The sequence below is a fragment of the Vicugna pacos genome, chromosome 3 (genome assembly GCF_048564905.1).
Source record: "Vicugna pacos chromosome 3, VicPac4, whole genome shotgun sequence".
NCBI lineage: Eukaryota > Metazoa > Chordata > Mammalia > Artiodactyla > Camelidae > Vicugna > Vicugna pacos.
The window spans coordinates 67225834-67240215 of record NC_132989.1 but is presented as its reverse complement, the minus strand read 5'-3'; the positions used below and the strand labels follow the sequence as shown (position 1 = coordinate 67240215).

At 34.0% G+C, this 14382-nt stretch overlaps 1 protein-coding gene across 2 annotated transcripts in view; it reads left to right on the top strand.

Moving 5' to 3' along the window:
* Positions 1-3673, top strand: part of ZFYVE16 (zinc finger FYVE-type containing 16) — a 45526-nt gene extending 41853 nt beyond the window's left edge. For both annotated transcript variants that reach the window (XM_015245786.3, XM_006197610.4), the window contains exon 18: positions 2503-3673. In XM_015245786.3, the coding sequence (XP_015101272.2) occupies positions 2503-2664 (162 nt within the window). In that variant the 3' untranslated portion in view covers positions 2665-3673. The remainder of the gene's footprint in view (positions 1-2502) is intronic.
* Positions 3674-14382: the final 10709 nt, after the last annotated feature.

Below are 14382 nucleotides of genomic sequence, written 5' to 3'. Positions count from 1 at the left end.
AGCTGTGTTCCAGTGAAACTTTGTTTACAAAAGCAGTTCGTGGGCCAGATTGGTCCCACAGGCCATAGTTTGCTGACCCCTGCTCCACAACATTCCTGCTTGATAAGTAGGTTTATAAATTATGCTGACTAGATTCTATAGTCATGTGATTTAAAATTAACACAAGTCTAAAGGTGTTTAAAAAAAAAAGGAAAACTTTCAGTGTTCTCCTTCCTATGTAGGGAGAAACCTGGTTCTTCCCTACAGTGTCTTTCTTTTCCTACTCACATAAAGTACTTCTGGTCATCAGGTGTGTAGAGGGTTTTCCTCACACCAAGGAGCAACTCTCAGACACCAGCAGGGTGTCCAAGAATTCAAGTCAATTCTGACTGAATCTGCCCAGAGATAGCATCAGATCCTACAGGTCTTACAAGACTATCTCTCCCCTACTTCACATTGCTGGTCGCAAGCCTAGATTATCATCTGAGCTTCTGACCAACCAGTTATGAATCAAAAGTTCCAATGAACCCCTTCTCCTTGGGTTCGATTAATTTGCTAGAGTGGCTCACAAAACTCAGGGAAACATTTGTTCACGTTTGCCAGTTTAAAGGATATACAGATGAACAGCCAGTTGAATAGACACATAGGGTAAGGTCTGGTAGGGTCCTGTGCAGGAGTTTCTGTCTCCATGGAGTTGTGGTGTGTCACCCTCCTGGTGTGGATATGTTCACCAGCCTAAAAGCTCTCTGACCCTCCTTCTATTGGGATTTTGTGGAGGCTTCCTCATGTAGGCATGATCAATTATTAACTGCATTTTTAGCCCCTCTGCCCTTTCTGGATGAAGAGGGATAGGGCTTAAAATTTTAAGCTTCTAATCACGGGCTTGGTCTTTCTGGTGACTAGCCCCCATCCAGGAGCCCATCCAGAGTTGCCTCAACAGAACAAAAGATGCTCCTCCTTCTCCTGTCACTTAGGAATTTACAGTTTTTTAAGGAGCCCTGTGTCAGGGATAGGGTCAAAAACAAATATTAGAATAAGAGATGCTCCTAGTATTCTTACTACTTGGGAAATGACAAGGGTTTTAGAAGCTCTATACCAGGAATTGGAGGCAGAGACCATATATATTTTCTGTTATCTCACAAATGTATACATAGCAGGACCACCTCATTAAACATTTCCAGGAAGCAGCATTCACACAGCACTCTATGTAATTGATGACCTCTAGAGAGATTAATTCCAGGCTACAATGTAAATGGTTCAGTAGAGTTGTGTAAGGTAATAGTCCTGGAAAGTTCTCCTTCCTATCCTTCACTCCTAACCTTTTAGTCCACTTCCATACTCTGCCTCGTACTCCCTTCCTTGTCAGGCAATCAAATGTTATCCGCTTCTATGTATTCTTTCTAATTTTTTGTATGTATGAGCAAATAAGTTTGTATGTTCTTTTTGTCCTCCCCTTTTCACTGTTATCTTTTAACCTTGCCTCTTTAACTTAATATATCTTAGAGATATTTCATATTACCACATACTCTTTTTAACAGTTGCATAGTAGTAGTTGATTATATAAATGTACCATAATTTATTTAGTTCCTTTGCATGTTTGGTATGTACTGACTGATATTTAGAATATCCAGAATATTTTGCTTTTATGTAAGTGTGAGTATATGAGAAACATTCCTAGAAGTACAATTGCCAGGTCCAAGTATGTACTCAATAGATATTACCATATTGTCTCAAATAGAGGTTATGCCGGTTTATATTTCTACCACAATTTGTGAGTGTTCTTTCACCCACATCTTTATCAAAGCAGTGTATTATCAAACTTTTGAACTTTGCCAATTTGATAAGTAAAAAATGGTACTCCAGTAATATTTTAATGTGCATTTCTGTTTCCTACATCCAGTATAATAGATTTCAGAGCAGGTTTTTCATTAGAATGGTTAATCTAAACATGAACAATTTCATATGCTGAAGGTTTACTTTTCTTCAGGCAGGGTGTGTTATAGTTCTTATTGGAAAGAAGATATTTTTATCTCACTATTAAAAGCTCCTTTTTCAAGGAAGCATCTCGTAATTATTTACTTCAGTAAGCACTGTTAATTTTTTTAGTCATATGTAACTTTCACTAGCAAAATTAAATTCAAATATTTTATTTATGACAAATTCAAAATATTTTAAAGTATTTTTTTAAATACCATGGGGTTTTTATTTTAGTCATGTTGGTAATTATTCAAAACCTTGGTCCTCAAATGTGTTTACATGTTCATTGAGAAGAAACCTAAAGTATGAAGTAGTAGCAATTTTATTTTCATAGTATCCATGGGAGGGACAATTATAATTTATGTAGAAAATCAATAAAAGAAATATAGAAGAATGTAAAACATTATTTTATGAATAAATATCAGGTATATGCTTGCTTAAATTGAATGATATTTTTAAGTAATTTAATTATTTTATATTCATCTGCTAAGCAAAACAGGACTGCCCAGTTTCTAGGGTTGACTCATCACAATTTTTTTTTTCCAGGTTGAATTTCAGGCAGGATCCGAAGGCCAACTTCTTCCTCAGCATTATCTCAATGATCTTGATAGTGCTCTAATCCCTGTGATCCATGGGGGGACCTCCAACTCTACTAGTTTACCATTAGAAATAGAATTAGTATTTTTTATTATAGAAAATCTATTTTAGTGAAAGGTTGTGAGTTGTATTATATATTGCAAACTGATTTGTTAAACTAACTCCAGCACTAAAGCTAAAATGCCACAAACACTAAAAGTAAATATGTTTGATGTTTGAAAGATGCAAGCTTTGCTTTTCAGGCAGGAATGATCTCTTTAAATCATTAGCACAATATTTAAATCTCCAAAAATTTAAGAGATCCAGTTTTTGAAGCTTTACAGAAGTAGTAAGAAAGACAAGTATTTCTTCTGTCTTTAAGAAATCTGTAGCATTTATTGCATTATTTAAATGCTAAGCCAAAGTATCTGCACTTAGGTATACCTCTTTATGCCAAGAATGGTTTTAGATTTTAATGAAGGATCTTTTCAGATGTAATCTGATGAGAGAAATACTTGTTTTGTTTATATGCCAGTTAGATTACTGGTTTCTAAAGTATGTTAAAAATGTTTCCGTGGCACAGACCAGTTTCCAGATCTTAGACTTAAATGATAATTCTTTGAATAAGGCAGATAACTTATTTGTATAATTGGAGTGGAGACCTACCTCCAATGATTAGATAAACTGATTGTTTGCATTAAAATCAGAATTATGCCTTTTTTCTTTTCAAATTATATATATATATATATATATATAGTTTACTCTTGATTAAATGGGTATTCTTAAAATAATTGTGGGTGCTTCAGGATTTTGTGCTTCTATATTTAAGTATATTGTTTTTATAGCGAGACCATGTGATTTGGTATGTGTTTTATAAAGCTTTAATAATTTATAAATAGGTAATATTTTTGTATTGCAGTGCATTATTTTTCCTCCTTTCTTTCCAAAGTATACCACTGTATATACCACTTCTAAGAGTGATTGACGACAGGCCAGATGACCCTTGAAGTAGTCTTTATGTAGCAATAAATGAAGCCTGCAACAGGTTTTTTTGTTTTTACTTCTCCTTTAAACCTTAGAAGTTGCTTGTCAACATATTTTCATTGACATCAATGTATTAAATACAAATTTTAATGAACTACTTACTTTTGCATATTTAAATTCTTTATATGGTAGTTATTTTTTATAACAGGATATTAACATGAGTTAAATTCTGTGTACTTGAAACTTACAGAGTTTTCTTTACTTCAGATAGCAAAATTTTTACAAGTACATTGTGTTTAAAAAAAAGTAAAGGTCATATTTTACTTAATCCTGTCATCTAAGTTATATAAAATTTAATCATTATTTTAATGCTTTTTTTTGTTCTTATGTGGAATATATGTTTTTGTATCAGAAACATTCCTGTGTCTCAAGAAGAAGAAACTACACTAAACAGCCCTGTTTTAAGAAAAGTATTTATGAAGCATCTCAACTTGAAGACCAAGTCAGGGTTATAACTCAGGACCTTAGGTCTCAGGCTAGGAAAGACTGAGAATTTGAATAAGTTTGGTCATATGGTTCTTACTGAATCACATCTGTAGTAACAGCCAAAGACACAGATGGGGGAAACGAATATTTTGGAAGTAACTACTTCATAAACAATATAAAATGTTGCAGAAATTAAATAAAATGGCAACATGTAATAACTTGTGAAATTTTGTTGACATCCTATAAGATAAAAACTGCATCTCAAACTCGATGTATGTTTCTTTATATAGTGTGTTTACTTTGCAGTGTAAGTAATCACACAATCTATGAATACTGAATTTACCTTAAAATAACCAAACAGTGGAAAGTTCTTCCCATGATGGGGGGATAGGTTTAGGTTTCCATAAAGTCTCTACATTTAATAAAAATTGGAACTACGTGCCTTTGGAGGCACATTTTAAAGTATTCTTTGTAGATGTATCATATGTTTCTGACTGTATTTTGTCATGTTCTTCACATTGATACTTAATTTTAATTTTTTTAAAAGTGAAGAAATAGAGTGGTTCTTTGTACTCAGTCCACAATGATCTATTTTGGTCTGTGCCTTTTAAGAGTACTGTCTTTCTCTGAATTTGAGATATGAAGTAAAATTTAGGCTATTTGTTTCTTGCAGCAATCCAATGGACTTTCTGTGTCTATCTGTTTTCTATGTGCAGAGCACTTTATTAGGCTTCATTGATTGAAAGATGAATGAAATAGTTATTTCCCTCTTGGAGCTGAATGTGTGAAGCAGATAATTAACAAAGTAAAAGTAACTGCTATAATAGAGAGATGAATTTTCGAGTAGCTCGATGGAAAACAATCCAGAAGGATAGCCATACCAATAATGAGAAGGTAACCTGAGGACCTAGTAGATAATGGGCATTAAACTTATCTAGGCAAGAGCTGAAAATCTGAAGAGTATAGATAGGTAGTATGTGTCGGAACATTGAACTTTCCCTTTTAAGGCAATTTACTTTAAAGAGTCTTCTGTATTGTGTGAATATCTTACTTCATAATTTAATCATAAAAGTAGTAGCCTGGGTAGGGTGTATTAACTGCTTAAGTTTATAACAGCCTGGATTCAAATATTGTTTTATAAGTAAAGAATACAACTTCTTTTAAAATTGCAAGCATAACTTTGATAACTTGACTCAATTTTTAAAAGAAAATACCTTGACATAAACCAGAAATCTCTAAACCTCTAATTTTTTTCTTTGTGATTAAAAAAGAAAGTTTCATTTATGTAATACATAAATATTCAAAAATCAGAAAAAATGTTAAAAATTTATCAGTGTAAGTTTTACCACCCACTTTGTATGTATCCACCTTGTTCTTGTCTCCAATCTCAACAAGTAGTCATTTGTATTAGCTTCTTGTATATCTTTCCAAGGTTTAGGTGCAGTAGTAGCAGCAAATACAAATATCTATTTTTATTTTCTCCCTTCATTTTAATACAATATATAGCATGCTGTTTACATGTCATCTCCTCAATTACCTTGAGTTAGGTGGTTTATATTTAGAATATTGAATGTTTCATTGCTTCTAAAATCACTATGATTGATAAAAAGCAATCTTAATTGAAGAAAGGCATGAAGAAAATGCATTATTGGAATTATGACCACATATTTCAGTAGGAAGAGTATTTTTCTCAAAGCAAATTTTTATTACTAAAATATTTGCAAGGGTTTTTTTTATTTGAGCTATATTCAAAACCTTTATTTTTTTTTCCTACTTAACACTAAGCCTCACCATCTAAATTCTAACCTTTTACCACTAATTGACACTTTTTTTTCATATCAGATTTTCAGTAGTTTTCAATCTTCTCTTTATATTCTGTTTTGAATTCAGCTTGGAATGATACACAATTTAATATTTAACACCTTTTGGGGAACATTTTCTGCATTTACATTGATAAAATTACAACCATATTTTCACGCTTTTTGCAAATGAAAAAATAGGTCTAATTCAATTGCTTCATTATGAACCTCTAAATATAATAAAGGTTTTTTCTTCTTTTTTTTTTCTTTTGGTAAAATAAGATGCTAGCCAGCCTCCACGATAGGCCACAACAATCTCCACCCCTTGGTGTTCAAATCTTGTATAGTCCCCTCCCACACTACCACAGTTGGTCTTCGTGACTAGTAGGATACAGAAGAAGGGATGGGATGTCATTTCCAAGATTATGTTATAAAAGATTCTATGGCTTCCATCTTTGGTGCATTTCTCCCCACTCATTCTCTTCCTTTCATCCCTCTCTCCCCACCTCTCCTTCCCTGTCTGTCTCTTTCTCTTTCTCCCTCTCTTTCAATTGAATCACTCATTCTTTGGGAAGCCAGCTGCCATTTGGCAAGCAAATGAAGTCTCCTGAGAACAGCCACATGAGTGGAAGGGGATCCTCCAACCCCAGTCAAGCCTTCAAATTGCAGCGCCAGCCAACAGTTGGACTGGAACATCATGAAAACCACCCAACTAAGCCACTCTCAGATTTCTGAATCTCAGAAAACATGTAAGATAATAAATTGTCTGTTGTTTTAAACTGCTAAGTTTTCTGGTGGTTTATTACATGCAGCAACTAATATTTGATAACTAAAACAGGATACCTATATCTTAGAGCAGCTGTAAGTAAAAATTGCTCAAAAAATTGCTTTGACTAAATTCAGCACAGTTCTTATCAACATTTATGGATTCCATGCCACAAGCAGTATGTGCTAAGTGCACAGAATACCAAGAGAAAGAGTAGGGTTTGGCCATGTAAAAACAAAGATGCAATTGTGAGAAACTTCTTGTTTCTGGAAATTGCATGCTAGGATATTTAGAGCTATGCTCTTGCTGAAAACCCAAAGCTGATTAAAATACAAAAATCATCTTAAAATATAAAGGAGATTTATAAGACAGTATGGAAAGTCCAGTCCAAAAGTAAAGAGAAAAAGAGAAGTTAAGTGAGCCTTGGGCCTTAATGTGACAATCTAATGGGGTATAGGGGACAGATACCAAAATTCAAGGCCCACACAAGGTAGTTAGTCTAACAGGAATTGTGAATCTACCAGAAGAACTCTACAATAGGCTGAGACTCCCTTGGAGGGTTTCGGCCTTTGGATGTGTATGACCCAGGGTATAAATTAGGTAAAATAGCCAAGTTTGGAAATGCCTGCATCATCCAAAGAATCTTAAGCATTAATTTGCTTTAAGGTTGTCCCCTACTGGTGATGCCTCCTCCAGGTGCTAGGAGGAATAAAAATGTAACTTCTCTCCACAGAAAAGTAATGGCCTTAATTGTAGGCCTCAAACTGCTTTTCAAATGCAACATCTACTAGCACACAGTTAAAAAAAAAAAAGGCACATAAAAATACTAGACTCCAGAAGCAAGACTTAGTAGAAACAATTAAACCCGTATAGTCTTAGGTACTAATGCTTTCTGTGTTTAGAGAAAGTCGTGTGAAGTACCTGTAGAGAACAGGAAACTAAAAAGTGGTGGAGCTGATCTGGGAAATAGCTAAATACAAATGTTGCAAGAGTATGTAAAAAATGAACTTTAAAACTCCATAAATAGGTTTAATGGCAGAATATGGGGAGGATTTATAATCTAGAATATAAATTAGGAGAAATTATCCAAAATGCAGCATGGAGAGACAAAAAGATGGAAAGATGGAAAAAACACATACAGAGGATATGGTGCGAATTCCTAACATCTGCTTAATTATTAGCTACAGACAGAGAGGGGAGGATAGGACAGAGCAAATATTTTTAGATATAATGTAGACTTTCAAAACTGATGGAAGATGTGACTCCACAGATTTAAAAAGCCAGACAAATATCAAACAGAATAAACAACAGTCTGCTCTCTCTAGCCAGAGGACAGAGAAGGGGGTTTGAGATTATGATACAGAATCTTTTTTAATTTACTTACCTTATTCCAGGAGAGCTGCAGAAAAGCAGCAGCACCACTCCCTCCCCACCATGTGTAAACCCTGTGGGGCAGTGTGGACCTTCCCTGCCCTGCACCAAGCTAGAGACAGCAAAAAGGCAGCACCCGATTCCCCCTCTGGTGTAATGGTGGCAGATTTGGCAGGGCAGAACTGGCAGTGCTGTATGGAAGTGGAAGCCCTGCCTTCTAGCCAGAACATCAAGAAGGGTGACCTTAGAACCAGAGAGTATGAGGAAGACCATAGGTAGGAGGGAACTGAAGAAAGGGAGCTTCTAAATTTGGATATAAAATCCTGAGATCACCCCCACACTGTGCATGTGTGAAATTGACCAGAAACAGCCAAGCAAAGGTTTTGAAGACCGAACTATAATGTAGCTCACTATCCAGTTTCAGACTAGCCACTGGGTGGTACACAATTAGGGCAGATTAGAATGGCAGTGCAAAGTCACTGAGACCTAAATTATTGGAACCATAGCCCACAGAAAGCAGGCTAGGATGTGCGGTCTGAACTAACTGAATCGACTGCCAGCTAAAACAGACAATCCTTTAATGAAGATTTAAATAGGACTGAGAATTGTGTAATACTCAAAATATCCAGATAATAATCCAAAATTATTTAAAATGCAAAACACTAGGGAAATATAAACAATTCTCAAGGGAAAAGATAATGAACAAAAAGCAATTCTGATGTTACCCAAATGTTGGAATTATTAGAAAAAGACTTAGCATGAGTTATTTCAGTCATGCTCTACAAAGCAAAGTTTAACACTATTGAAATGAATGGAAAGATACAAGTCCTCACCAAAGAAATCAAGGCTGTAAAAAGAATCAGAAGTTTTAGAACTGAAGACTACAATTTAGAAAACTTACAGGAGACTTAATAGTAGAATGGAGATGATGGGTGGAAGGGTCAGTGAATTTGAAGATACATGAGTAGAAACTATCCAGTCTGAATAACAATGAGAAAAAAAAGTGGGAAAAAAATGGAGAACCTCAAGGACCTACGGGGCAATACTAAAAAGTCTGTACCACATCTTGTGGTAGTTCACAGCGAAAAAAAATGTGACAATGAATATATGTATGTTCATGTATAACTGAAAATTTGTGCTCTACATTGGAATTTGACACAACATTGTAAAATGATTATAACTCAATAAAAAATGTTAAAAAAAAGAAACAAAATGTGACAATGAGTATATGCATGTTCACGTATAACTGAAAAATTGTGCTCTACACTGCAATTTGACACAACATTGTAAAATGATTATAACTCAATAAAAAATGTTTTTAAAAAAGTCTGTACCACAATAAAATTTTTAAAAAATTAAATCAAACAAGATGAACGTTGTCAAGGATATGCATAACCAGAAACTCTCATCCACTGCTGATGGGAATTTAAATCAGTACAAGCACTCTGAAGAGTAATCAGGCAATACCTGGTAAGGTTGACTAGACATAAACCTGAATAATTAAAGAATCCCATTTCTCATTATCTTCTCTTGGGAAACTAGCACATGTGGATAAGAAGATATTTATTGCACCATTTGTACTGTTAATAAGAGAAAATTGGAAAATGCCCAAATGTTGTAGATTCATGTATTAGAATTCTGATCTAGATGTATATATATCAACACTGATACATCTTAAAAACAATATTGAGGGTTTTAAAACACATGCAGAAAGTTATTTACAGTATGATATCATTTTGGAAGTGTTTAAACTCACAAAACAATACTACATATTGTCACTGTATCTTTTATCTATAAGGATGAAACGTGGACTAATATAGAAAATATCCAACAGAAGAGAGAGAGCAAAGGGAAGCAGGAAAGGGCTGGAGAAGAAAAGAGTGCGGTACTTAGTCTGATACATGTTTGTATTCATGTATTTACAAGGTGCAATTGTGTTAACATTTGTTCATTCTGGGTGGTGGGTACATGGGTCTTTGTTATATTATCTTTTTCTTCTTTGGCCAAAATAAAGATTTTAAAGACCTCTATTTAATTAAAAAACAATATTTTAACTGTCTAGTATTTGTGTCATAGGAGCCCAAAAGAAGTGGAGAAAGATTGGAAGAAAAAACATTTGAAGAAATAATCACTGAAAACTTCCAAAATTTGGTGAAAGGCATAAATTTATATATATTTACAAAAATTATATATTTACAGCAGGTCCACTGGCACAGCAAACTCCAAAAAGGGGAAGTATAACCATTACCCAGGCACATCACAACCAAACTGATGAAACTAAACATAAAGAAGAGGTTTTTTAAACAGCCAGAGGAAAATGACACTGTACATATGGGGAAACAAAGATGTGAATTATGGCAGATTTCTCATCAGAAATCATGGAGGCCAGAAACAGTAACACACTGTTTATAAAGTGCCTTCAAAAACAAAAAACAAAAAAAATGATCAACCCAGAATCCTTTAACCAGCAAATACGTCCTTCAGGAATGAAAGTGCAATAAAGACATTTCAGAAAAAGGAAAACTTAGAGAATCCATTACCAGTAGACCTGTCTTAAAAGAAATGCTAAAGAAATTTCACAGGGAAGGGACATGACAGCAGAGAGGACTCTGGAATGCCAGGAAAGAAGGGAGAGCAACAGAAATGGTAATATCTGAGTAAACAGAATAGACTACTTTTTCACCTTTTAAGTTTGTTAAAATACATATAATGCTGAAATAAAAAATTTATAACATTGATGGGATTTTCAATGTATATAAACCTAATATGTATGAGAGCTGCATCCTAATGTGGAGGTACTAAAGGACCCTGTATGGTAGTAAAGTTTCTTTATTTTTCTTGAAGTGGTAAGAAATTCTAGGTAGATTACAAAAATAACTTGATATACAACATCCTCTACAGCAACCATTCAAAAAAATATGCATGGAGACATATTTTTAAAAGCCAAAATAACAAGAGGATTCTGAAAAATATTCAAATAATTCAAAAGAAAGCCAGAAAGGAAAACAGGAGTGAAAAAGAGAAGGCACAACAGAAAATTAATGATAAATGGTACACTTAAATCCAACAAAATGAAAGATTAAATTTAAATGGTCTAATATGGCTATTAAAACACATAGAGTAGATTAAAAAAAAAGACAATTACATGCTATCTATGAGAAACCACGTGAAATATCATGGTATATAAAGGTTAAAGAGTAAAAAGATGCAAACACTAAAAAACAAAATAAAACCTGGAGTGGCCACGTTAATATCACATAAAGCAGACTTTAGTAAAAGGAAAATTGCCCTGAGGTTTATTATTGTATTTATTGACTGGGTAATAAGACAGTAACTCACCCAAAGTCACACATTTAGGAACTAAATGAACTGGAATGTAAGGAAAAATTTTCTAGCAATTACGACTCTCCAGTAACTTCCAACAATGAAGTAAGCTATATTAAATTTATTATGCATATTTCTGATGATTCTTCTTATAATTTCAGAAAAGGAAGAAAGTATAAAGTTCATCTAATCCAATGTCCCTCCTTTTACTAATGAAGAAAATGAAGCCCTAGTTTTAGGAACTACTTATAAAGTTAGAGGTCTCATAATTGAAACTAGCCCAAGTCTCATTCTGACCAACGCCCTTTTCAATACACCCAATGTGCATATTCTAGATGATGACTAAGACTCATTTTTAATCCCATGAATCTGTGTTTTCATGATTCACTCAGCCCTGTAAGTAAACACAGCTAACTGGGTGAGTGACAATAATGCCTGATATATTTGTTAAATTAAAAAAGAAAAACTTAAAGCAGCTAAAGGAACTGAGATATAAAATATTTAAATTCCCAATTCTCAAAAACACTTTGACTAACTTCAAGCCTGAGGGCCATTAAAAATTCATTGAATTACATTAGTTTTTTGTTCATTTTTAATCACAACTTAGGGAATTTATAATTAATAGGATCCCTGGTTTTGGCACTAAATTATATTGCAGAGAATCCCAATTTGGCAGATGACATTTAAGCATCTTCTGGTAGAAAAATGTCTGCTGAACTGCAGAATAAATCCAAGACAAGGATCAAAGTAAGTGGAAGCTACCCATGTAGGCATATTTAAAAAAAAAATCTAAGGCAACCAGAGAGTAAAAATTAGGAGAATTAGCAGTTGGGCTAGCAGAAAACTTGCCAATAAGAAAATAGAGGCCAGAAAACTATAAGATAGATATATATATTATATATATATATATAGAATATTGAATATAAATTAATATTTATAAATATACATATATATTTAAGTGCTGAGTCTAAAGTAAATTCCAAGGCCAGCTACACTCTTATTCAAGAGTGTACACTGAATCGAAGGTCATATTTCCACAGATGACCTCATCTTATTCCACTCCTCTAATACACATAATCTTACCACCTCTACCCCAATTGGGTTAATCAGAAGCAATATTATACCATTTATTCCTACTTATATATGTCATCAAAAGCAGTTCCAAACTGTCAGAGCAATGCCCATTTTTCAAACTCTAATCCTCATAAGGCTCTTCATCTTCTATTCTTTCTTCAATGTACCATATACCCTTAACACATGAAACTCTTCCTTTGTGCAAAAAAAAAGTAATCAGACACATATTTGCCATAAAATTTTCCAAACACTCAGAAGTAGAGAAAATAGTATAATGAAACTCCACGTACCCTTCTTACAACAATCCTCAAATTCAACAATTATCAAGATTTTCTACTTTTGCTTTATCTATCCCTTGATTTCTTTGCTTTTTTTTCCCTTTGATTTTTTTCAAGCAAATCTCAGACAGTATTTCATGCTACATATTCCACTACGTGGCTCTAAAAAATGAACAGTGAAGGGTAATTTTCATTGCACCAGTTACTGTAAAATCCACGAAAATACTGACCTAATATGGTGATCAACAGGCCATAAAAACCTTCATACTGCAACTGATACCATCTGGAAAGTGAAAAGACAACCTGCAAAACGGGAGAAAATACTGGTAAATCAGATATCCTAAAGGGACTTTAGTCACACTTTATAAAGAATTTTTACAATTCAACAAAACTTCCACAAATAACCCAATTAAAAATGTGCAAATAATGTGAATAGACATTTATTCAAGGAAAATATATAAAAAGCCAATAAGCACTTGAAAATATGCTCAAAATTACTAGTCACTAGGGATATACAGACTACAATGAGATGTTACTTCATGTTAATTTGGATGCTATCATTTAAAACACACCAACAAATGGATAATAACAAGTGTTGCTGAGGATGTGGAGAAATTGGAACCCTCATATACTACTGGTGGCAATATAAAATGGTACATAGCTGCTTTGCAAAACTGTTTGGCAGTTCCTCAAAAAGTTAAACAGTTACCATGTGAACCAGCAATTTCACTCCTATATACCCAAGAGAAATACATCCACATACTTCTATACAGATTTTGTACATGAATGTTTATAGCAGCATTATTCATTAGCAGCCAAAAAGTGGAAACTATGCAACAATCCATGCATTAACTGATGAATGGACAAATAAAATGTGGTATATGCAAGTAACAGAATTTTATTTGTCCAGAAGAAAGAATAAATATGACACAATATGGATGAACCTTGAACATTATGGTAAGGAGCCAGACACAAAACACTACATGTTGTATAATTCCATTGATCTGAAATATCAAGAATAGGTAAATCCATAGAGACAGAAAGTGGTTCCTAAAGTTGGGAAGGAAATGGGGAGCGACTGCTTTGAGTGATGAAAATATTCTAAAGTTGATCATGGTGCCAGGTGCACAAGCCTACAATTACACTTAAGTGTATAGTTTAAATGTATAACATTTTTTATCATAAGGAAATGCAGATCAAATACAAGCCAATCAACTGTATACCTCAAGAAAAATTCTTTTAAGGTCAGTTGAGTTATTTAAGTTTAGTGTTTTCTAAAACTCCAAAAATCTTTTTGATTGAGCTAGAAAAAATCCAGATAAGACCAAAGCCTGACTGAAGACAGACTCAAATAATTACAATTCAAGTCTAGAAAGAAATATATTAAAATCTGAAGAGCTGGGCGAGAAGGGCTGCCATTTGAGGTTTGTGTCAGGTGATGTACTCTCACTTTACAAAGTGACAGACTGAGCTGTATTGGAGTTACAGAACCAGAAAAAGGCAGTGCCATGTTGCTAACTCAGATCAGTCTGCCTCTACTGACGCTTTTTCCAGCCCCAGCTTGGCTGTGGAAAGTAGTTATGGAGGGCAAAGAAGGCGGTGGCTGGGAGGATCCAATTGCTAAGTGTTTCTGAGTGAGAAAGAGGGAAACAGAAAACTTCAAGTTATCACTTCAGTCTCCTTGTGCTGAAATACTCCTTTTTACGGAAAAATGATTTCACGTCATTTTGCAGGATGTTACCAATATCAAAAAAAGAAAACACATCCA